This window comes from Macaca nemestrina, chromosome 15, assembly GCF_043159975.1.
Source record: "Macaca nemestrina isolate mMacNem1 chromosome 15, mMacNem.hap1, whole genome shotgun sequence".
Classification (NCBI taxonomy): domain Eukaryota; kingdom Metazoa; phylum Chordata; class Mammalia; order Primates; family Cercopithecidae; genus Macaca; species Macaca nemestrina.
This window is the reverse complement of record NC_092139.1, coordinates 466,686-489,209: the sequence shown is the minus strand read 5'-3', so window position 1 is coordinate 489,209 and position 22,524 is coordinate 466,686. Positions and strand designations below refer to the sequence as shown.

General features: G+C 44.2%; 1 protein-coding gene across 2 annotated transcripts; it reads left to right on the top strand.

Moving 5' to 3' along the window:
* The first annotated feature begins 1,355 nt into the window (after window positions 1-1,355).
* Window positions 1,356-20,833, top strand: LOC105470456 (protein-L-isoaspartate (D-aspartate) O-methyltransferase domain containing 2). Of its 2 annotated transcripts, XM_011722430.2 has the most exons (6): window positions 1,356-1,493; window positions 5,564-5,894; window positions 10,010-10,112; window positions 10,889-11,060; window positions 13,512-13,635; window positions 18,013-20,833. In XM_011722430.2, the coding sequence occupies exons 2-6, from the start codon at window positions 5,588-5,590 to the stop codon at window positions 18,390-18,392; spliced, it is 1,086 nt and encodes a 361-aa protein (XP_011720732.1). In that variant the 5' UTR covers window positions 1,356-1,493; window positions 5,564-5,587; the 3' UTR covers window positions 18,393-20,833. The 2 variants fall into 2 exon arrangements, with proteins under 2 accessions (XP_011720732.1, XP_011720734.2); XM_011722432.3 differs by lacking the exon at window positions 5,564-5,894 and having other exon boundaries at window positions 1,358-1,493.
* The last annotated feature ends 1,691 nt before the right edge of the window (window positions 20,834-22,524 follow it).

Sequence of the window (22,524 nt, the reverse complement as noted above, 5' to 3'; positions counted from 1 at the left end):
GGTGGGGAGAGGTGAGGGGAGCTGGGGCAGGGCAAGGAGGGATGTATGGAGGACATGTCCCCTGGCAGTAGGAAGAGGGTCAAAGATGACTCCAGGGCTTCTGTAATTTGAAACATAAGCTCTCAGGTGGAAGGACACTACTGAGAGCCCCATGAAGGTCATGAGGTGGTGGGCCATCTCAGGTCCATGGATCCAGGACCATGGATCAACAAGAGAAGTGGGGTCTCCCTGGGACCACATAACGTGTTGAAGGCACCGGCCTTTGGTTTTCAAACTCTGCTCCTAAGTGGAGCTCCAGGCTCTGGGTAGGAATGCGGCGCAGGAGGGAGGCGGGGACGGGAGACCCAGGCCCACTCATCCGCAGCAGCGACGCTGGCACTTGCTGCACATATGGGGTGGTTTGCATGGCTGTACTTGAAGAAAAGGTTCCGCAGCTAAAGCCCATCTGCAGAGCCCCACGCGAAGTTTGGGCAATGGGCTGTGTGAACCCTGAAAATGTGAGACAGGTCTCAGTTAATTTAGAAAGTTTATTTTGCCAAGGTTGAGGACGCGCCCGTGACACAGCCTCAGAAGGCCTGGCGACCTGTGTCCAACGTGGTCGGGGCACAGCTTGGTTTTATACATTTAGGGAGACATGACACATCAGTCAATACATGTAAGAAGTACATTGCTTCGGTCTGGAAAGGCGGGACTTGAAGCAAAGGCAGGAAGACTCCAAGCGGGGAGGGAGCGTCCAGGTCACGGTTAGGTGAGACACAAACCGTTACGTTCTTTTGAGTTTCTGATTTGCCTTTCCAAAGGAGGCAAATCAGATACACATCTATCTCAGTGAGCAGAGAGAGGAGTGACTTTGAATGGAATGGGGAAGCAGGTTTGCCCTAAGCAGTTTCCTGCTGGAGTTTTCCTTAGTGATCTTGGGGGCCCAGGATATTTTCCTTTCACAGCTGATTTCACAAAGCCGGCTGGGTAGGAGGGCCCCAGGGCCGGGTGTCAGGGCGGGGGTCCCAGGGCGGCTGTGCTGGGTGCTGGGAGGCCGCCCGAGGGCAGCGCCGGCCCCGAGTCAGCCGCCGCAGGGCACCCTGGAGATGCGAAACGCCCCCAGCCGTGGGTCAGCAAGGGCGTCTCAGGTGACCCTCAGGGAGCGCTTCTCAGGCAGCCTGTGCGGGGTCCGTCCTGGCTGAGCACTGCGCGGACGGCGCGCCCACGAGACTCGGACCCGGCCTAGGGCTCAGTGGGGCGGGCGGACGCGGGCAGCCCACGGGAGTGGGGCCCTCCCTGCGTCGCCATCACCCCTTTAAGTGCCAGGCCCGCGGCGCATGCGCAGTCAGGCCGTTGTGCGCAGGCGCAGAGGCGGCGGCGGCGGCGGCGGCGGATGTTTACGGCGGCCGAGGTTGGAGCGGCGCTGCCGGGCGGCGGACGCACGAGGGACGCGCCCGAGGAGCTGCAGGTCGCAGCTCAGGCGGTCCGAACCCGTCGGCCGGCCGAGCCTGGAGGTAGAGCCGCCGCCGCCGCCGCCGCCGTCCCCCCCCTCGGTCCGGCCTGCGGCGAGCGGGCGGTGTGTCCCCTCGGCCCCTTCCCTCCTCCTCCCCCACCCCCGGCACCCCTGCGCCCGGAGCGCTCCTCTGGGGGCCTCGCTTCTCCCCACCTCGGGCACCCTCGCTTCCCTCCAGCGGCCCCCAGGGCGCCCCGCGTTTCTCCGAGCGCTCGCGGTTTCCCTTCGGTCTCTCCCGGTGCCCGTTGCTCACTCACACTCTTGGGTCTGGTTAGTCCAGACCTGCAGCTTGTCCTTGATTTCCCAAGTGGGCAACGTTTGCAATTCCAAGGCAAGCCAAGAACTAAGGTTTAGAACAAAGTCTACCTTGGACCCTTTCAGAAGATGACAATTTTTTTAAAAAAGTTGTCCCCCCCGCCCCGTGCCTTGGAGATAGTAAGAATTGGAGCAGAGCTCTGGGACTTCCCTTCACGCATCGAAAGAGATCTTTGTTAGTTGGAGGAAGAACTTGTCTGAGCTTCGTGCCTTTTGTTTTTGTGAGAGGGTTGTGTCTCCCAAATGAATGTTTGCTCCAGCGTGCACCTCAAATAAGTCACCTAAATATCCACGCCCTCTTTATCCACCCCCTCTTTACTCGTGTGCCTAGATTAGTTCTCATTTTCTTCTCAAGGGAATGGCTAAACAGCTCCGATGTGGGCATTTGATAGAATGTCATTCAAGAATGAGTGATGTTGAGGTGCCTATAAGCAACTCAGAAATTGTTGTGGCCGTGCTTGGGGGAAATAGAGCCTTACACTCAGGTGATGAGAGGAGACCTCAGAGGTGATGGGTCCAGGGCCTTTCTCCCTGTCCCACCCCAGCTCGTACCTCCGGTGGAACTCCGCTGGGGTTGTCAAGAGCTCCTTTCATTCATGGCAACTTCATTTGTTAGAAAGCTTCTCTATGTATTTAGTAGGCATTGTCTCCAGCATGTACCACTGGTCTGGCTTTTGTTAGGCCCATTTATAGTGTGCATGTGACAGCCTTTCAGGTACAAATGCTCCTCGACTTGTGATGGGGTCGCATCCCAGTAAACACGTCGTTAAACCTGAAGTCGAACCATCCTAAGTCGGAGACCACCTGTATTTGAAAAAAGTCCCTTTGCATTCCTTGTAAGAGTTCTGGTTTTCAAGGTGAGAAATCTGTGTGTTTGTTTGATCATTCTGCCCAAAGGAGACGTGGCTTTGGGTCCTTTTTCCCACTCATCTTCCACGATGAATTACTGTGTCCATATTACCCTTAAGAAGTGGCATCCATGTTGGAGTGTGGTCTTCTCCCAAAACTCCATTACCATGCTTCATACTTGTGTTGACACAGCCACAATCACAACCTCCTCAGGTGTCAGTTCAGAGACCTTCCCCTGCCTGTCACCACCCAGCAAGTGTCCCTCATGTGCCCTGGCAGTTGGCATTGTAAGGAGCAGCCAGGTTGTCATGGACTGTTGCTAGTTACTACAGAGTAGTGAATTATAGTAAGGATTAATTACAGCAGATAATGTGCACAGTATCATCGAGTGCAGCATTCTAAAAATGATTCTACACTTTGAAAACTTGGATTTGACTAGATTGTAGAATCTAGGTGAAAATGATAGGATTTGGTTTGGCAAAGAGCTTAGTTTTCAGTGTTTTTGGTGACATCATGACTGATCACATCCACAGTCTGTTGTAAACAGCGATGGTTTCCAGCGTAAGGGAGTGTTAGATTACCAGACAAAGATGGTAATAAATGTCAGACCCTACAGCTATTCACATGGATCCTACCAATGGCAATAGATATAGATGGGGTTGCCCCATAGTCAAAAGGTGACCGGTGTGTTGTGTGGTAAAGAACGTTGCTGTCTTGAGTATTTTTAAAAGCTGCATTGGTGTGGTATTAAAAACACAGGCCTGTTGCCATACAGTCCTGGGTTTGAATTCAGCCCCCTCCTCACAAATTGGCTGACGTGATCATGAACAAATTAACTGGCCAGCTCCAATTTGCTCCTTAATGTTGTGAAGTGTAAATGAGGCCATGACTGGCAGGTGGTACCTGGAAAAGGGTGCTTGTTTTTACTAAAAAGCTGTCCGAACTTTCCAGTTAAGGACAGAGTTCAAAATAAGTGATAGTTACTTAATGGAAAATGAAACCTATCCAACATACAGTTTGAGGTTGCCTTCTAAAGATGTGGCATTTAGACAGAATGTCAGAACATTATATACAGGCTTCTGGGTGAGGAGGTGGCTTTGACTGAGGAGAGTATGTGATTTCCAGCTCGTTTCCTAAATAGAACCTTAAGCATCCAAACACATGATTCTGCTTTTAACCACTGACCTAAATTTTAAGATGACTGTGCCAGGCTAGGGGTGCAGCCACAGAGCTAAGTGGCTTATCCAGGATTAAACTTGACCTCATTAGGACTTAATTCCATCTAAGTCTAAGTCAACTGGCTGTGGACCGTAATCTAACAAGGGCTCTGAAACAATTCAAAAAATTCAAAAAGGGTGTGAAAATTTAATGACTGGACCATCCTATTGATTTGCAAAACCTAATATTCAGCTCTAAAATCTTGAGTATGAAGTTTGAGTATTCCACCATAAAAATAGAAGAGAGTTTGTGTTAAGCCATAGCCTTCACCCTTTTTGTTCACTTGTAAGGAACTACGTGATTATTTTCATTCCTGGGAAAACCTCTGCCGCCACTGTCGCCTGTTGTGTACGTGGGTGTGTATGAAATCTGCCCCCGGCCCCTCGCCACCCTGCAGCGTTTCTTAACCAGCCTCATTCTGCTGTTAGAAATCCAGAGGAATGTGAGGAGGAAAGCAAGTATAAACTTCATCATAATTATAACAGGTTGTTAAAAAGATTGTGTTCATTTCAGAAAATGTCTTCATGAGGTCTGGTGGTCTTTTCCCCCAACAATTTGTATCTGGTGTTTTGTAAAGCATTACCATTTTATGTGAAGTTAAAGCAGTTACTTTGAAAAAGTTACATGGGGTAAGTATAAAATTGGAAAGGATATTTTTGTAGTTTTAAGAAGAGTAAGACTTCTCCATATGGAAGAGTGTTTTCTTGTGAATTAGATGAAGCTACACTGTATTTTAATAGTTAGGCTCAGAGGTGACACATTCTGCGCTTTTTCTTCTTGAAGGCAGCTTGGGAGAAGGTAAGACAAGTAGTTGTTATTTTTAAAGAGTTGGGAAAGCTGCATATCATGCAATTAAGAAGAGGCTGTAGGAAGTTCTGGTAGCAGCCCTTCCTACACTTAAACTTTAGCCAGGAAGTTAATTTTGCATTTGTTAGGAGAAGGTGTTTGTCACAGTGTGTTCAATTTGGGAAGAGTGTTTTCTTGCTTTTTTTGTCTAAAATTTGAACATCAAAATATCCAGATCAACAGGTCAAATGGATTGCTTGACTTGGGTGGGTATTTTTGTGTTATGTTGGGGATGTAGAGTTCCCAGATGTAATATAGGACACCACCTAAATTTTTTTTCTTTTTTCTTTTCTCTTTTTTTTTTTTGAGACAGAGAGTCTTGCTCTATTGCCCAAGCTGGAGTGCAGTGGCATGAGCTGTGCTCACTGCAGCCTCTGCCTCCTGGGTTCAAGCTTTTCTCCTCTCTCAGCCTTGCAAGTAGCTGGGATTACAGGCATCCACTAGCACGCCTGGCTAATTTTTGTATTTTTAGTAGAGACGGGGTTTTACCATGTTGGCCAGGCTGTTCTCGAACTCCTGACCTCAGGTGATCCGCTCACCTCAGCCTCCCAAAGTGCTGGGATTACAGTCATGAGCCACCGCACCCGGCCTAAATTTGAATTTCAAATAAATCTCAAATAATTTTTAGTGGTGTTGTTTACCTGAATTTCCAATGGAACTGGGATGTTTTTTTCCTTCTAAATCTAGCATCTCTGGGTGGGGCGGGGGATGAGGTGGGTGTTGACAAAAGATAGTCTATTATTTTCAGAATTCAGAATTCGAAAGTGGTATCTGTTTAGAACTTTTATTGTTCTGCTCTTACTTTTAACATAAACCACTCTTTTTAAAAATTTTTAATTATAGTATTGCCTAAGTGTAATCTTGAACATGGGCGGTGCTGTGAGTGCTGGTGAAGACAATGATGAGCTGATAGATAATTTGAAAGAAGCACAGTATATCCGGACTGAGCTGGTAGAGCAGGCTTTCCGAGCTATCGATCGTGCAGACTATTATCTTGAAGAATTTAAAGAAAATGCTTATAAAGACTTGGCATGGAAGCATGGAAACATTCACCTCTCAGCCCCATGCATCTATTCAGAGGTGATGGAAGCCTTAGATCTGCAGCCTGGACTCTCATTTCTGAACCTGGGCAGTGGCACTGGGTACCTGAGCTCCATGGTGGGCCTCATTCTAGGTAAGTGTGGAAGGAGAGTCTGAAAACTCATCTGTCTCAGGGAAGGAGGCGTCTCCTTTGACAGAAAATGTAGTCTGGTAATGGCCCGCCTGGGTCGAGACCCCAGCCTTCCCAGTAGTTATCTGACGTTGACATATCACTGGGTGGTGGATGAAGGGATGAGGGAGGAAGGCCTGCATGCATCTCATGGCCCCAGGTTCTCCAGGGGGACCTCTCCTGTTCTCTGTCCCCTCTGCCTGTACTGCCACAGCCTGTACTGTGCACCTGCCCTCTGGACAGTGGAGGACAAAGACAGTTGTGTAAATCTTGACCCCGCTGTGATTTCTTGATTTAATTTTATCACTCAGTCTTCGTTGGCACTCCTTCTCTGAATCGATGGTAATTAACTTTAAAGTCCTTTCGGAGTACTTCTAAGCAGTTTTTTTTTTTTTTTTTTTTTTTTTGACAGAATCATGCTCCATCGCCTAGGCTGGAGTGCCGTGACACAAACACGGCCCACTACAGCCTTGACCTCCTGGGCTCTAGCAGTCTTCCTGAGTACCTGGGGCCACAGGCGTGCACCACCACACCTGGCTAATTTTTAAAACTTTTTTGTGGAGATGGGGTCTTGGCGTGCACCACCATGCCTGGCTAATTTTTAAATTTTTTTTAGAGACGGGGTCTCGCCGTGTTTCCCAGGCTGGTCTCAAACTCCTGGGCGCCAGCTCTCCACCTTCCTCAGCCTCCCAAAGTGCTGGGATTACAGGCATGAGCCACCATGCCTGGCCAGATAACTAAGAAACAGATAACTAAGGAAAAACATCACTTAGTGCAAAATGCTACGGGGGGGCGGGGAAGGCATCTGTTTTTAACTCAGTAAGGTGGAAGGGTTTTGCCAGAGGAGTGGTAGGAGCTGATCTCTACTGTAAAACCTTGCTCTAAACAGGAAGCAGGGCCAGGCTGCTGAGGCATGCTGGCTAAGACACTGGATGAAACCAGTGCAGAGAAGCTGGAGTCTGTATTTTTTCTAAATCCTGTTAGAACTGACAGGATTTACGGATGGACTGTATATGGTTGTGAAAGAAACATCAAGAACGTGGCTTGACTTGGTGGTTCATGCCTGTAATCCCAGCCCTTTGGGAGGCCAAGGCTGGAGGATCACTTGAACCCAGGAGTTTAAGACTGCAGTGAGCTATGATTGCGCCACTACACTCCAGCCTGGGTGACAGAGCGGGACCTCGTCTCTAATTGAGTTTTGTGGATATGGAATGAGAATTTTGTTTTTTTTTTCTAAGTCTGTATAAATTGGAATTTGGTGAAGTTTTGAGACCGATTATTTTGACTTTAGGCTATAGATTGCTACCTTCAGGTGTAAAAATGTGTAGATTTTTATAATGCTTTTTGACTTTAACTTCTCTTCGATGGAAACTGTTGTGATCCTTGTGCTTTGAGAAGAGAACACGGTGCCCAGGTTATTTATCATTTTTGAATTTGGGAATTGTGATTTCCTCCAATGTAGCTGAAAAATTGGAGCTATAGCTAAGGGAGAACCTTGGGGAGAAATAGGTGCTCAGGCTGACTAGATTAGAAATGCTGTTGAAAAGAGCTAAAATGCTTAGGAAAAGATGACTTAAAGTAAGCCTGAAATGGCCAGGCGTGGTGGCTCACGCCTGTAATATCAGCACTTTGGGAGGCTGAGGCAGGCAGATCGCTTGAGGTTGAGTTTGAGACCAACCTGGCCAACATGGTGAAACCCTATCTCTACCAAAAGTATAAAAAATTAGCTGGGTGTGGTGGTGCGCACCTATAATCCCACTAACCAGGAGGCTGAGGCTGGAGAATCACTTGAACCTGGGAGGCGGAGGTTACAGTGAGGTTACAGAGGTGCCACTGCACCCCAGCCTGGGTAAAAGAGCGAGACTCCATCTCAAAGAAAAAAGGAAAGTAAGCCTGAAATGGCCTTGCTGTACTTGACATCCCCTAGAAGTTATAAGAAAAGGCCTTCCAACTTGATATTGTTGCTTGTCTTTTCTGAATCCCCTGTTTACTGGGAATTTTGTTGGATTTTGGGAGAAGAGACGTCTGAAGGAAGGCAGGCCTGTTTTCTGCTGTAATGGATGTGACATGCTGCTTTGATGCAGTTGGAGGAAGTGACTTCAGGGTTTGCTGTCATGGATGCATGTCTTGGCTGCGTCTCCAGATGCTGCAGCTTATTCAACCTTAACAGCACTTTGTGCAAAGCACTCCAGAGTGAAAGCTCATTGGCTTCCCAGTGCCTGTGAATGTGGCTCTCTTATCTGACAGATTTCTTTACTGTGACCCTTCATTGCCTTTCACGTGGTCTGAGCTGCATCCTGGGTCAGCCATGTTCCTGTGCTTGCTCTGTGGCCTCCTCTCCCCTTTGCTCAGGGCTGTCCTTACCTTCGTTTGTCATCAACCAGGGGAGAATACAGTAGATACTAAGAGATGGTGACTCATAAGTCACCTACCTGAAAAAATGCTGTGTGATTAGGAAGCAGGGCATACCTGGGAGTGACTCTGCCAGGGGAGGCCTTGCAGGTCTGGCTTCAGTGCCATGTTCCAGTGCCGTGTTCCAGGTGCCGTGTTCCTGACACCCCCCCGCCACCCTGTGTCCTCCTTCCCCTGCTAGTCATCTTTTTATTAAGCAGGTGGGTTGAGATATTTGTGTTACTACTGTTTGGTGTTAAGCTTCTTGGGAATAGGACACATACCTCATATCTGTTATTAGAATTAAGTGCTTATTAAGTGCTTGATAGTGAAGGTGAGGGGTCAGTGAAAATAAGATGAGTAGGAAAAATCAAGCAGCTATTTTTGGTCTCTGGCACAGTGTCAGAGTCGGGAATTGAAGTCGGGGAGTTGTCAGAAGGTCTTGACATTCGGAGTAATTCAGGATTTCATGTTGTAAATAGTGAAAAGTTGAACTCTCAGGTAGGGTGTATTTTGATGAGGTAATGTTTTAGCAGCAGCTCTGTGTGTGAAATCTGTTGAGAGAGAAGAGCAGCGGGTACAGTTGTCCAAATGGGGGCCAGGGAAGCCCTTTCCTGGGCTGGTAACTCTTGTCCTAGGAGGGCCCGCATGGTGCAAAGGTGTGGGAGGCACAGAAGGTTGCTCGTTTCTCAGCATTTCTGTGAGATTGTAGGGTCCAGTGCTGCATGATCACTGTGGTAGATGCGTCTACTAAGTAAAGTCCTACGTGCCCTATTGATTTTTACATGTAGACTTAAAAAGTTGACGTGTAACTTACCCATGTAAATGAACAAGTGTGAAGTGTGAATTCTGATGGACTTTTACATGTGCATCCACCTCCATATAAACTCCACCCGGAGCAAGATACAGAGTAGAATCAGCACCCCAGAAGGCTCCCATGCCCCCTCCTCCTTCTAGAAAGGTCCCCAATGTTGCACCTTCCAGAAAGGTGATGACGGTTTTGCCTTTGTCAGTATAGATGAATTTTGCCTGATTTTTACCTTCGTGTAAGTGGATTCCCACAACAGAGAGACTCAACAGAGAGACCCATAACAGAGAGACTCATGTTGAGTGTCAATACTGTGTTCTCAGTTAACGTAGGGGCAGTTTTATATGGAGGGAGGCCTTTCATCATTAAGTGGACTTGTAACATTTCTCAGTTTTATTTCAAATTACTGATAAATATCCTTTGATATAAAAAATGTTTCATTGTGACTTGGAAGCATAGTTTTATCTTAATGATGATGATTGAACCCTGTTTTGTGAATATTATAATGCACACATCTGAGTGTTTTGGGAAACTTTTCAGGGAAAGCAGAATTGTCTTAAATGTTACCTCTGGAGAAACAGGTGAGGCCTGTGTCAGTTGCACTTGCAAATACATGTTTCTTCTGTAGTTCATTAGTAAGACTTGAACACTTGATTTGTTTCCATTTTCAAATGATTCTTTAAAAGTTTGAGAGCAGAGAAGCCCAGGCTCCAAGTATTTATGATGTGGTGAGCCGTGATAATGTGATGAGACTTCAAAACTTGGTGAGTGTCTGCAGTTGCAGATGCTAAATCAGATGCGTCACAGTTGGTAGAAGTAAACAAATGAGCAGGAGCCCTTGCTCTGGTTCTACATGTTTTCTTATTCTTAAACGTTTTAGGTCCTTTTGGCGTGAACCATGGGGTGGAACTTCACTCAGATGTGATAGAATATGCAAAGCAGAAACTGGACTTCTTCATCAGAACAAGTGATAGTTTTGACAAGTAAGATGAAATACTATCCATTGGCTCAGATAATGTGAATTATAATTTTACAAAGTTTTGCTCAGATAGAAAGAAATCAGCTTATTAGTGTTCAAGTGGTAGCAAACGTAAATAAACTGTGGTAGGATGATCCTATGTGCCCGTTCTAAGTTTTAAAAAATATTCTGTGTTTTTGAGGATTTTAGGGTATTTCAAACTGTTACACCTACATAAGGTAATTTCTGACCAATATAAGAATAGAAGAAAACAGAAAATGTTCATTTGCTCAGTATTCATGTTTCCTATTTAAGACAACTTTTTACCACCTAATTTTTCCTAAAATGAAATTGTTGCATTTTTCTTTAAACAGTATATATAACTAGCTTTTGCCATTTTAAAATAAGACGTTAAAGTTCTTATTTTAGGGATTAAAATTTTTAGAAACACCAAGTGCAGTTTCACCACCCCCACATCTCACTCATTGTGTTAATAGATCTCACATAAGATGATAGGAAGATGACACAGACAACAGTGATTGGAGATTGTGTTAAATATGGATAATACTTTTGATACTCACTTTCATACTGTTTTGTTTGGCATTTCTAGAGTTCTTGTTATATAGTATAATTCTTTTTGGAAGTCATTCTTGGCCGTTTGTAATTCTTTCCTTCCAGCTCCTTGCTCTGTAAACTGTGTTACATTGCTGTGGGATTTTAACCTGTGGTTAGCATAGGTTTACTGTATAGACTTGTTGCAATGTGATACCTTTAGTTGCAAGAAGCATTTTTTACTTCCAGGTTTGACTTCTGTGAACCTTCCTTTGTTACTGGGAATTGCCTGGAGATTTCTCCGGATTGTTCTCAGTATGATCGTGTGTACTGTGGGGCTGGTGTGCAGAAGGAACATGAAGAATACATGAAGAATCTTCTCAAAGTGGGAGGGATCCTTGTCATGCCACTGGAAGAGAAGGTCAGATTCCCTTCATAACTGACATTTTTGCACACTGTTTGCCAAGGTCTGTTCTGGGCAGTTTATGTATACTTACTCTTTTAACAATTTCCTGCATTTCATAAATGAGGAAACAGAGGCAGGGACAGGTGAGGGAGATGCCAGGTCATGCACATAGCCTAGGTGGGGCCGGAACCTGACTCAGGTGGGTACTTCAGAGCCTACACATGAAACCCTTTTTCTCCCCCTTCCTTCTCTCTCTCTTTCCTTTTCCTTGTTCTTTCCCTTCCTCCTCACCTCCCTCTTCCTTCCCCTTCTCCTTCCCCCCAGCTGTTCTGAGTTTTAATTCTAATTGTTAATCTGTTATAATTGTTCTGTTATTAGAATTATATATAACATTATTAGAGTAATTCTATTCTCATCATTAGTCTAATTGTTAAATTCCTTGATGTTATGCACTTTACAGGAATCCTTTACTTAGTGAGAGTCTTGTCCAAGTTTGCTATTTGGTCATGCATGTTTGTCTGTGTTACTGTGTTTCACTGTGAAAAATAGTTCATAATAAATGAACAGATTAATCAGACATGAATTGGTCACTAAGAAGAATGTCTCCCAGTCACAAAGAACTAGGAAAACACTAATAGTAAAAATTAGGAGGTTTTAATTGTTTCAATAAAAATTTGGAGATGAGATCTTGCTCTGTCATTCAGGCTGGAGTTAATAGCTGACTATAACTTCAAACTCCTGGGCTGAAGTGACCTTCTGCCTCAGCATCCAAGTAGCTGGCACTGTAGGCACGTGCTGCCATGCCCAGCTAAATTTATTTAATTAAATTAATTTATTTAATTACAGACAGAGTCTCACTGTGTTGCCCAGGCTGGAGTGCAGTGGCGCAATCTCAGCTCAGTGCAACCTCTGCCTCCTGGGTTGAAGTGATTATCCTGCCTCAGCCTCCTGAGTAGCTGGGATTACAGGTGCGCGCCGCCACACCCAGCTAATTTTTGCATTTTTAGTAGAGACAGGGTTTCACCATGTTGGTCAGGCTGGTCTCAGAGCGCCTGACCTCGTGATCGCCCATGTCGGCCTCCCAAAGTGCTGGGATTACAGGTCTGAGCCACTGCGCCTGGCCTAATTTTATTTTTTTAGTGACGGGCTCTCACTGTGTTGCCCAGGCTGATCACAAACTCCTGGCCTCAAGCAGTCGCCTCACTTCAGCCTCCAGAGTTGTTGGCATGAGCCATCACACCTGGCAGAATATTGTTTTAAATGTCTTTGCTTATACAAGTGAAATTACAGGTCTTTGTTGCTATACAAAAATGCATTGGATTTTTTATTGGAATTGTATCATCTCGATTAGTTTGAGGATTGTGGACATCTTTACAATGTTTCGTCTGCTTATGTAGAATATGAAATAGGGGTTTATAGTTTTATTTACGGTTTTATACATCATTTATTGATTATATGGAAATACTTGTTTTTCATTATAACGACATTCTTTTAAAAATGTTTAAACACATGTTTTGCTGCTATATAAGAATGTTTGTTGATGTTTACTTAGTACATGGCTACTTAATCCTTTAAGTTATGAGATTTGTGACATAGAATCTTAGTTTTTAGAGGATTTACTGACTTAGATATTTTTAGAAAAGGCCAGCATGTAATCATAGCATGAAAGAACTGACCAAAAATAGTTTTGTGACCTGTGTAGGCCACTTGGAGACTGACCCAGCCACACAGAGCACACAGAGGGTCATGTCTAATTGTGTTCTCTGGTGCTCCGAATACTTGAATTCAAAAGAAATGTTTTGATGACCTACACTGGAGTGTGTTAAGCCACCAGATTCCGGTGCTTTCGTGGGGGTGATATCAGGGCAAGGCTCACTTAAACACTTCGGTGTTTGTCTCCAAAGCATGAGGATAATTGCCCAGGCATCCAAGATGACAAGTTTGCATTTAAAAAAGTAACAGGGATTCTATATAACAGTATCTGTGACTACAGTGCCTATCAGGAGTTACGCCCGCCGCTCCCTCCCCCCGCCCCCAGTAACAACAGGTCAGGATTCAGTTGGTTATTAACATATCTTTAATTACTTTATACTTTAGAACAGACCCCCTTTTCACCCTCAATGTTGACTTTTTTGGAGAGTGATAGAGCATTGTCTTATAAGAATCCTCACATTCTCTATGTGATTGTTTCCTCTTGCTATCCTATAACTAGTTTCTCTATAATATATAATTTCTGTAAACAGAAGTTAGGCCTAGGGCCTGAATATATTCAGGTTAAGCATTTTTGCAGGAATATTCATAAGACAGATGTACTTCATGGCACATCACATTAGGGGTCCATATGTCAAGATATTTCATTTTATTGTAAGCGTATCTATGTATTTTTGTAGTATGTATAGGAATGATTAAATATGAGCTATTTAGTAGCCAAATCTTTTGAATATTCTCATTTTGTCTCTGGGATAGTTGACTAAGATAACACGCACGGGTCCTTCAGCTTGGGAAACCAAAAAGATTCTTGCTGTTTCTTTTGCTCCTCTGATCCAGCCCTGCCATTCAGAGTCAGGAAAATCAAGACTTGTCCAGTTACGTAAGTATACCAGTCTTTACTTATTTTATCTTTTAGATCTTTTTCGTCTGGTTAGATTTTAAAAGGAAACAAAGCTTACAAAGAACCTTTTGATATTAAAAAGCACCACTCCCATGCTGAAACTAAAATTCTACAAGCAATTTCAGGCATTAAAAAAGTTATAATCTATTTTTAGCCTATTTCAGGTTATTTTAGCTGTCTTTTAAATCTACAAAGAGCTGTTGCTGGTCACGCCACTGAAAGCGTAGGACGCACATAACAGGGAGCTCATTTTGCCACGTGGGAGACTGAGCCTCTTTGCCGCTTCCACTGGGTGAGGTCTTCAGAGAGAGCCATCGAGAGGGCTCCTGCAGAGTCATGGGGCATCTGTTCCCCAGGGCACCAAGCGCCTGCTGCCTCATGAGTAGACGAGGGCAGAGAACACATTCCAGCTAATCTGCTGGGGTGGATAGGAGACTCTCCGTGGAACCTTACACAGCCGAGCCTTTGTGTTTCACTAGTTCAGGATGCAAACTGAGCAAGGAACTGATACCAGGGCCAGCACGATAGCAAAACCTCCTGATGTTTTAAAATTTAAACAACTCACACAGAAATGAGAGTTCCAATTGATTTTATTTAAAATAAAACTATCAGGATGCTCTCTGATCATTTAGAAAATTTGGAAAATGCAAATTTTAGGAAGGGAAATGCAAATAATAGGAAAAAGTTTTGCATAGTCCCACCAGTCAGAGACAATACATTTTGGCAAATCTCTTCCAGAAAAGTTTTTTGGTTTATTAGGAATCATCTATTAAATGATTACACTTTGCTTTGGTCTCTACTAAGTACAAGTTCTAAGAAATAGACACGGTTCTTGAAATTTGATAATGAGCAACAATAGGACATGCAAAACGGTTGGAGTAATTAGGGAAGGTTTGGCAGAGGATGATGTTTGTGCTCGGCCTTCAAGGGCAAAAAGCAATTCCCTAAAGAGGAGAAAGTGGAGAAAAGTGCCAGCAATGGTAGGGCAGAAGTCAAAATGCATGTTCCCCGTATAGTCAGAGTTGGGACTGGTGGGAGAAACTACTGGTATGTAGGTTAGAATTGGGTTTATCATGTTGGCTGGGCAGAGCTATCAGATGCTTCAAGCAAAAGATCCTGGATAAGCCTGGTGGTCAGGTGGAGGGTGAATCTGTCAAATGCATGCTCTGAAAATCTCACCAGAATAACCTTTTTAAGTAAGTGCTGCTCTTGGCTGGGAGGTCACCAGCTTCCAGAGCCTTAACAGAGTTTGGGAAGGCAAGGGCATCTTTGGGGTATTTATGAGACTTTTTGAGGGTCTGGTTGAAAATGAGTCTTTCCCTGTGAGGGCTTCATCTGGCCTGATAAGAATCATGACAATGTGGTGGGCAGTTTGGATGCTTGTTTTGCGGAGATGGTTTTGAAGAGAATGTAAGATAATCAATATTAATGTGATGCTTTTAGAGTTTCTGAAGTGACCCATTGGGTTATTTGCAACTTTTCTTTTCCTGGGCCAGAGTTTCCTAGACTAGTAAAGTCATGTTTGTGAAGACAGTGGAATAGAAAACTCTGTGAGTCTAGACATACGTGATACTGGATCATGTGAGTGTAGATGCGTGGTGTGGGGTGTGTAAGTTTAGACCTGCATGATATGGGGTCAGAGCGTAGACGTGCACAATGAGGGGTCATGAGTGTGGACATTTGCAGTGTGCGGTCACGTGTGTGTGGGTGTGCGTGGTGTGGGGTCGTGTGAGTGTGGGCACGCATGGTGTGGGGTGATGAGAGTGTGAGAATGTACGGTGTGGGGTCGTGAGTGTGGGCGTGCATGGTGTTGGGTCATGGGTGCAGGCGTGCACGGTGCAGGGTTGTGTGAGTGGGCGTGCACGGTGTGGGGTCATGGGTGCAGGCGTGCGCGGTGCGGGGTTGTGTGAGTGTGGGCGTTCACGGTGTGGGGTCGTGACTTGAGGTGTGCATGGTGTGGGGTCGTGACTTGAAGTGTGCACGGTGTGGGGTGTGAGTGCGGGCATGCATGGTATTGGGTCATGTGAGTGTGGGCACACGTGATGTGGGGTTGTGAGTGTGGGCGTGCGTGGTGTGGGGTCATGGGTGCAGGCGTGTGCTGTGGGGTCGTGTGAGTGTGGGCGTGTGCTGTGGGGTCATGAGTGCGGGCGTGCACGGTGTGAGGTGTGAGTGGGTACGCGTGATGTGGGGTCATGTAAGTGCGGGCATGCACGGCGTGGGGTCGTCTGAGTGCGGGCACGCGTGATGTGGGGTCGTGAGTGCAGCTGTGTGCGGTGTGGGGTAATGTTCATGCACGGTGTGGGGTCGTGTGAGTGCCGGTGTGTGCGGTGTGGGATGAGTTCGGGCGTGCACGGTGGGGTTCATGTGAGTGTGGGCATGTGCGGTGTGGGGTCACATGAGTACGGAAATGCATGGTGTGGGATCATGTGAGTGTAGATATGTGTGGTGTGGGGTAGATGGGTTAGCTTTCAGATTGAATGGACACAGGTCACATTGGAAGCAGGAACCAGTGGAAAGCTGTTGAAATTTTCCAGGCGAGATATAAAGATGAAAACTAAGAGACTGGCTTCTACAGTGGAGAAGATTGAATGATACATACAATGATACAGTCCTTCTGAGGAAGGACATGTGAGATGTTCATTGTTTGTTGTAGACCTGGGTCTGTGGGAGGCTCAGGATCCTGGTCAGGACTGGATTAGAACCTTGGGAGCTATTGACTGGCCTCTGTTATTTAAAGCCACAGAATGGATGTAAAACCAAGGACTAGCAGTCATACTGAGAGGGGGAAATGGTGGAAATTGGAACCTTAGGGAGCATCACTGGGCTGGATGGAAGAGGAAGAGCCTGCAAGAGAAAAGAGCTGTGGAGGTCAGAGGGAGCGGCTGTGCCTTGGGCCAGGGTAGCAGTGAGCCACGTTCCTTATCCCAAGCCGACACCTGGGCGATCTGGAGAGGCCAGAGCTGAAGGCTGGGACCCTGAGGGCCTCGGAAGGAGTTGTTTCAGCCTTTTGGGGCAACAGCTAGATCCTAGTGCTCTGGAAGTAATCTTTCTGGATGTGAGATGATGAAGGAAGGATGGCTGTACTTGAGGAGGGAGCTGGGTCACAGATGGGGCAAGAGGCATGATCGTGTTGTTTGGTGAGGAGACAGGATTGAAGACAAAGGAAGTGCCAGAGCCTGTCCTGGAGAAAGGAGAAGGGACCTCTTGTCCGTGGAGTCAGAAAAACAGGAAAGGTTGAAGGGAGAAGGTGCTACTTACTGCCAAGGACCTGGGACACAAGCCTGTTTGAGGGTTTCCGAAGAACAGTGGAGAGATTCTCTGCAGGCCTTTCTGATTTTGGTGATAAATGTGTACAACACAAGAGCTCTCCCTGTAATGCAGACTGTTGTTCTTTGGAGAAGTGGAGTACTGGAGGGGAAAGTGATGCTGATTTACTTTTATTAATGATATATAATTAATACTAAACTATAAGTTTAATGTAATTTTCCCTTTGAGAAATATTGCCTGCATGAAATTGTGAGCTTTAATTGTCAAATGTTCTTTCTCCTTGGTGTGCTTTAGAGTTTTTGCTTTTTCTGAAAAATGTTTGGATTTGCATTTCTGTACTTTAATAAAAATGGAACAAATATTCAATGTGTGAATAGCTATGAAAATATTAGTAGATAAAAGAATATTAGGCTGGGCACGGTGGCTCATGCCTGTAATCTCAGCACTTTGGGAGGCTGAGGCGAGTGGATCACTTGATGTCAGGAGTTCAAGACCGGCCTGACCAACATGGTGAAACCTCGCCTCTACTAAAAATACAAAAATTAGCTGGGCATGGTGGCACGTGCCTGTAGTCCCAGCTACTGGGGAGGTTGAGGTGGGAGGATCACTTGAACCCAGGAGACGGAGGTTGCAGCGAGTGGAGATCGCACCCTTGCACCCCAGCCTGGGTGACAGAGTAAGACTCTGTCTCAAAAACAAGAATGTTGGAGACATACTCACTCTATTACTAGTAGGTGGGTATTAATACACACATGAACGCGCAGACAATAGAATAATGAAACTAGGCTGTCAGGAAAACAAACTGTAACCCAGGTGTTGGTTCCACCACTGATTAATGTAGCCAAGCAGTATTGCTTCCTTTCCCTTTCAAAGTTAAGAACTGATGCATTTGAAAATGTCTTTTGAAAAGTACCATATGATTGTAAATCAGAGCACTAATTGACATTTGCTTAGCCTGCTCTCATATTCTTTCAACATATTCATAAATTTGCAAGTTAATTCAAATGAAGTTACGGGTCTTAGATGTGTAGGCATTGTGGTCGTGTTGCTCAGATGAGTTTGACTGTGTCTCATTCTTTTGTACCGCAGCACCAGTGGCAGTTCGCAGCCTCCAGGACTTGGCTCGCATTGCCATCCGGGGCACCATTAAAAAGGTTATTCATCAGGAAACTGTGAGCAAAAACGGAAACGGACTAAAGAACACCCCCAGGTTTAAACGAAGGAGAGTTCGCCGCCGTCGAATGGAAACGATTGTCTTTTTGGACAAAGAAGTCTTTGCCAGTCGGATTTCCAACCCCTCAGATGACAACAGCTGTGAAGACTTGGAAGAGGAACGGAGGGAAGAAGAAGAGAAGACCCCGCCTCAAACAAAGCCAGACCCCCCAGTGAACTTCCTACGCCAGAAGGTCCTGAGCCTCCCTCTGCCAGATCCCCTGAAATACTACTTGCTTTATTACAGAGAAAAATAAGTCTCCTGTTTGAAAGGGGGAAATGAGGAAGAGCAGATTGCTGAGTCTGAAGTTTGTGCTGCCTACGTGCTGTTGAACCTGGAGGCAGACATTGCGGGGAAGGGAACTGCTGGGCTCATCCACATCATGGTTTTCTTCTTCTAGTTCCTGATTGGCCTCTAAAATTGTATTCAGTTGTATGATTTCTTTACGTAATTCCACAAGACCTTCATTGCATAGAAGATTGTTTTCCCAAAGTGGAGAGAATCTTCATAGAGAAAAAGAGAAGGCTGTTTCTTTTTCGGCTCTGATGAAACACTAAAGTGTGTGTAAGAGAGACTGACAACCGTCCCTCATACAACATGCACGTTACTCCCTAAAGATGAAAACCGAAGTGGAAACTAACCTGTGTTGCTTATAAAGTGTGAAAGCACAAGCTTATAAATGTATGAAATCTTTTCTGGGTGTGACGCACCTGCATCCAAGTTTGAATTTTTATGATACGTGCCACTTAGTTACTGGCACTGAGTATCACTGAATTTCTTAGTTTTCTAGTGGGGAAACATTATTGAGAAGCCCTCCCTTATTTTAAGTAAGTTAATTAAATCTTATGTGAGTTGTCAGTTGAAATTTTTCAAAGGAAAAATTTTGATGGGGTGGAGGAATGAACTGCCAAATAATCTTTCTGGAATTCCGGGAGAATTCCAAAGAGGGTTTTTTTTTTTTTTAATGACATGTTTTGATACCTTTAAAAGAATATCCTGGAAAAGGAAGCGAATTTTTTTCTGTGTGTGAGCAATAAGCGAAGTTACATGTGCCGTAACTGTAGGGATGATTCTGTGCCCAGTTTTAAAGATCATCATGGTTTTCTAAGGTGTTGACACCCTCCATCCTCAGAGCAGGTAGAAAGTGTTAAATAGACTGGGACTCTAGGTAGAAAGGAATTAAACTGGGGACTCTATGATGGACAGCCTGTGCTTTTTGACTTCAGTTTGCTATTTTTCTGTGATCACATTAGAGTACTGATTCATAGATTCTATCTTTTATAATTCTGGAGAAAAAGAGATTTGTTAGTTTTGTAATTTTTTTGTAAGAGCAAATGTATGTATTTTAGTAGCTCCATTGATGAGAACAGTGTAACTCGCACTGACTTGTGGTATCAGCCTTCTCTGAGCCTTGTGTGTGGAGAGCTTTCTATCTTGCCAAGTGGTAGGGCTAAAAGAACAGCAGCGTTTTTGGTAGTCACATAGCAAAATGATCAGAGTTACATTGCTTATTCCAAAACATTGGTTCTTTTTAAAACATTTTTTTTTTTACCCAAAGAAAAGAATAATATAAATTATTAACAATAAACATAAATTCAGAGTGTCGATATAGGATTCGGTATCCAGAGTTTATTGTTAATCTTAATCCTCAGCTTCTTGGGAGTTGCTGGGCTTCAGTGTCTCTGTGGTTTCGCCACGTTAGCTAAGCTCTGGTTATTTTGGATCTTTTCTGCTTTTTTAAGTAACTGAGTCATTTTTACCACACAATCCAGTTTGCATGTATAGCTGGGAAACGTATTGCTCTAGATTGGCCAGTTTAAGTCATTTTAAAGAAAGTTAGTTCATAGTTGTTGCCTTTTAACTCATAGTCAAGCTTCATTCTTTCAAAGAGAAACGTATGATTTACATTTACTTGCTAATATTTTGTAGTTTGGAGATCCTTGTGGGCATTATTCTAACATGTAGACAGTTAGTTGGAAATTTTTGGACATAATATTAAATGAGTGGTATCTGTGAAATTGGTTATATTAGGTGGCTTGACTAGGTTTTTTTCTATAATTGTATATGGACTGCATTTTTTAAAAAACCACATATGCCTTTATGCTAGATTGTAAAAAAAAAATTGTATTACAATGCATAAGACATGTTTTTCCCTCATATGCTAGACTTTTCCTAGCATTTCGTATTTCTGTGTTGTCAGTGTGTGATTTTTAAACCAGAATTTGGTTTAAAAAAATATGGTTGTAATATATGTGAGAAATAGTTTGGTGTTTACCTTATGAAAATAAAGGATTGTAAGTAAGGTTTCCCGCGCACCTTATAGCAGAATTCAATATAATATAATACACTACTTTCTGTTTTCAAACAGATAAATCATAATATAGTCTGTATTGTCTGTAAGATCTATCTCGTAAACCACATTCTTGACAACTATTTACTTTTGAGTAGTTTGTATTTTAATATGTGACTTTTGTCTTGAAAAGTAGTATAGCCATAGACTTGTGCAAAACAAATTTCAAATTTATAGATACTAAGTTTGTAATGAAAGAATCAAATGTGTATGTAAAAATACTTTTTACCAGTCTGGAACTTGGGAAAAATCCAAGGAATTTGCAACATAGATTTTAATGAGCTGGTAAACACAAATCATGTCAATAAAGGTAGTCAGGATATTTTATCCTTAGCATTGCTTCTGCATCCTGTGTGGGATTCCAATTCTTGAGTATGTTCTTTTAAAAATCTTAAGAACCTTTTTTCGTTATTAATATGTGTTTACTTTCAGCAAATATTTGTATTACTGCTTGATTCTGTGAAATTCACAGTAGATGTAGAGAAGGCATTATTTTTCATTAATAAATGTGAAATTGGAATGGACAAATGGAGAAGTGGCTAGCTCCAAGTACATAAGAGAATAGGGCCTTGAAGATTGCAGTTAATGTTTTTGGCGTAATTTTCCCACGTTCAACTTTTTAAGGGGCAGAAATTTTTTTTTTTCGTTTTCAGTTATCTGTTCAGAGCACAAATGTTATTTAGATCTTGAAATTCTGGGACCAATCTCCCAAAGAGCTTATATTTTCTTTTTTCTTTCTTTTTTTTTAATTTTTTGAAACGGAGTCTTGCGCAGTCGCCCAGGCTGGAGTGCGGTGGCGTGATCTCGGCTCACTGCAAGCTCCGCCTCCCGGGTTCTCGCCATTCTCCTGCCTCAGCCTCCCGAGTAGCTGGGACTACAGGTGCCTGCCACTATGCCCGGCTAGTTTTTTTGTTTGTTTGTTTTTTTAGTAGAGACGGGGTTTCACCGTGTTAGCCAGGATGGTCTCGATCTCCTGACCTCGTGATCCGTCCGTCTCGGCCTCCCAAAGTGCTGGGATTACAGGCATGAGCCACCATGCCCGGCCATATTTTCTTTTTTATTGTATGTGCTTGTTGGGATGTGTTTTACATTCTGCCTTCCAATTTTTTATTTTGACAGTTACATATTTTAAGATAATTTCATGCTGTCTTTACTGATCTCTGAATTTTCCTTCCTGCTGTATTCGTCAGGGTTCTTCAGAGGGACAGGACTAATAGGATAGATATATATATGAAAGGGAGTTGATTAAGGAGTATTGACTCACAGGATCGCAAGGTGAAGTCCCACAGTAGGGCATCTGCAACCTGAGGAGCAAGGAAGCCAGTCCAAGTCCCAAAACCTGAAAAGTAGGGAAGCCGACAGTGCCGCCTTCAGTTTGTGACTGCAGGCCAAAGAGCCCCTTTCAAACCACTGGTGTAAATCCAAGAGTCGAAAAGCTGAAGAACTTGGAGTCCGAGGGCAGGAAGCAAAGCATGGGAGAAAGATGGAGGCCAGAAGACTCAGCCAGTCTAGTCCTTCTGTGTTCGTCTGCCTGCTTTTATCGTAGCCGAGCTGGCAGCTGATTAGATGGTGCTCACCCAGATTGAGGGTGGGTCTACCTCTCCCAGTCCACTGACTTGTTAATCTCCTTTGGCAACACCCTCACAGACACACCCAGGAATGATACTTTGCATCCTTCAAGCCAATCCAGTTGACACTCAGTATTAGCCATCACACCTGCATATACTGTTACTTTCAGTGGATGCAGTATCTTAGACTTTTTTGAGGATCCTAATTAGAATTTTTTAAAATTTTGCTTCATCAGAGGTGGGAATGTGGATTCTGGCCCTTCCTTGAACAGGGAAGGAAACGGCCAGAAAGGAAGGAATGTGGGGACTTACTCCCCTACAGGTGACTTACCAGTTTGATCATATTGATCTTTCATTTCTTACTGTGTCTCTTTTTTTTTTTTTTTTAACTGAACTGTTGGAGACTCACGTTTGCCTGTCTGTAATTACAAACCAGGCTGGAGTAGGGACAGTCATTGGCTAACCTCATT

What these genes read in the sequence shown, in the direction of transcription:
- LOC105470456 (XM_011722430.2), top strand. Translation starts at nt 5,588, where the DNA reads ATGGGCGGTGCTGTGAGTGCTGGTGAAGACAATGATGAGCTGATAGAT. An exon ending in CATGGTGGGCCTCATTCTAG is followed by an intron (nt 5,895 to 10,009) that starts GTAAGTGTGGAA and finishes TAAACGTTTTAG; the next exon opens with GTCCTTTTGGCGTGAACCAT. An exon ending in TCATGCCACTGGAAGAGAAG is followed by an intron (nt 11,061 to 13,511) that starts GTCAGATTCCCT and finishes TCTCTGGGATAG; the next exon opens with TTGACTAAGATAACACGCAC.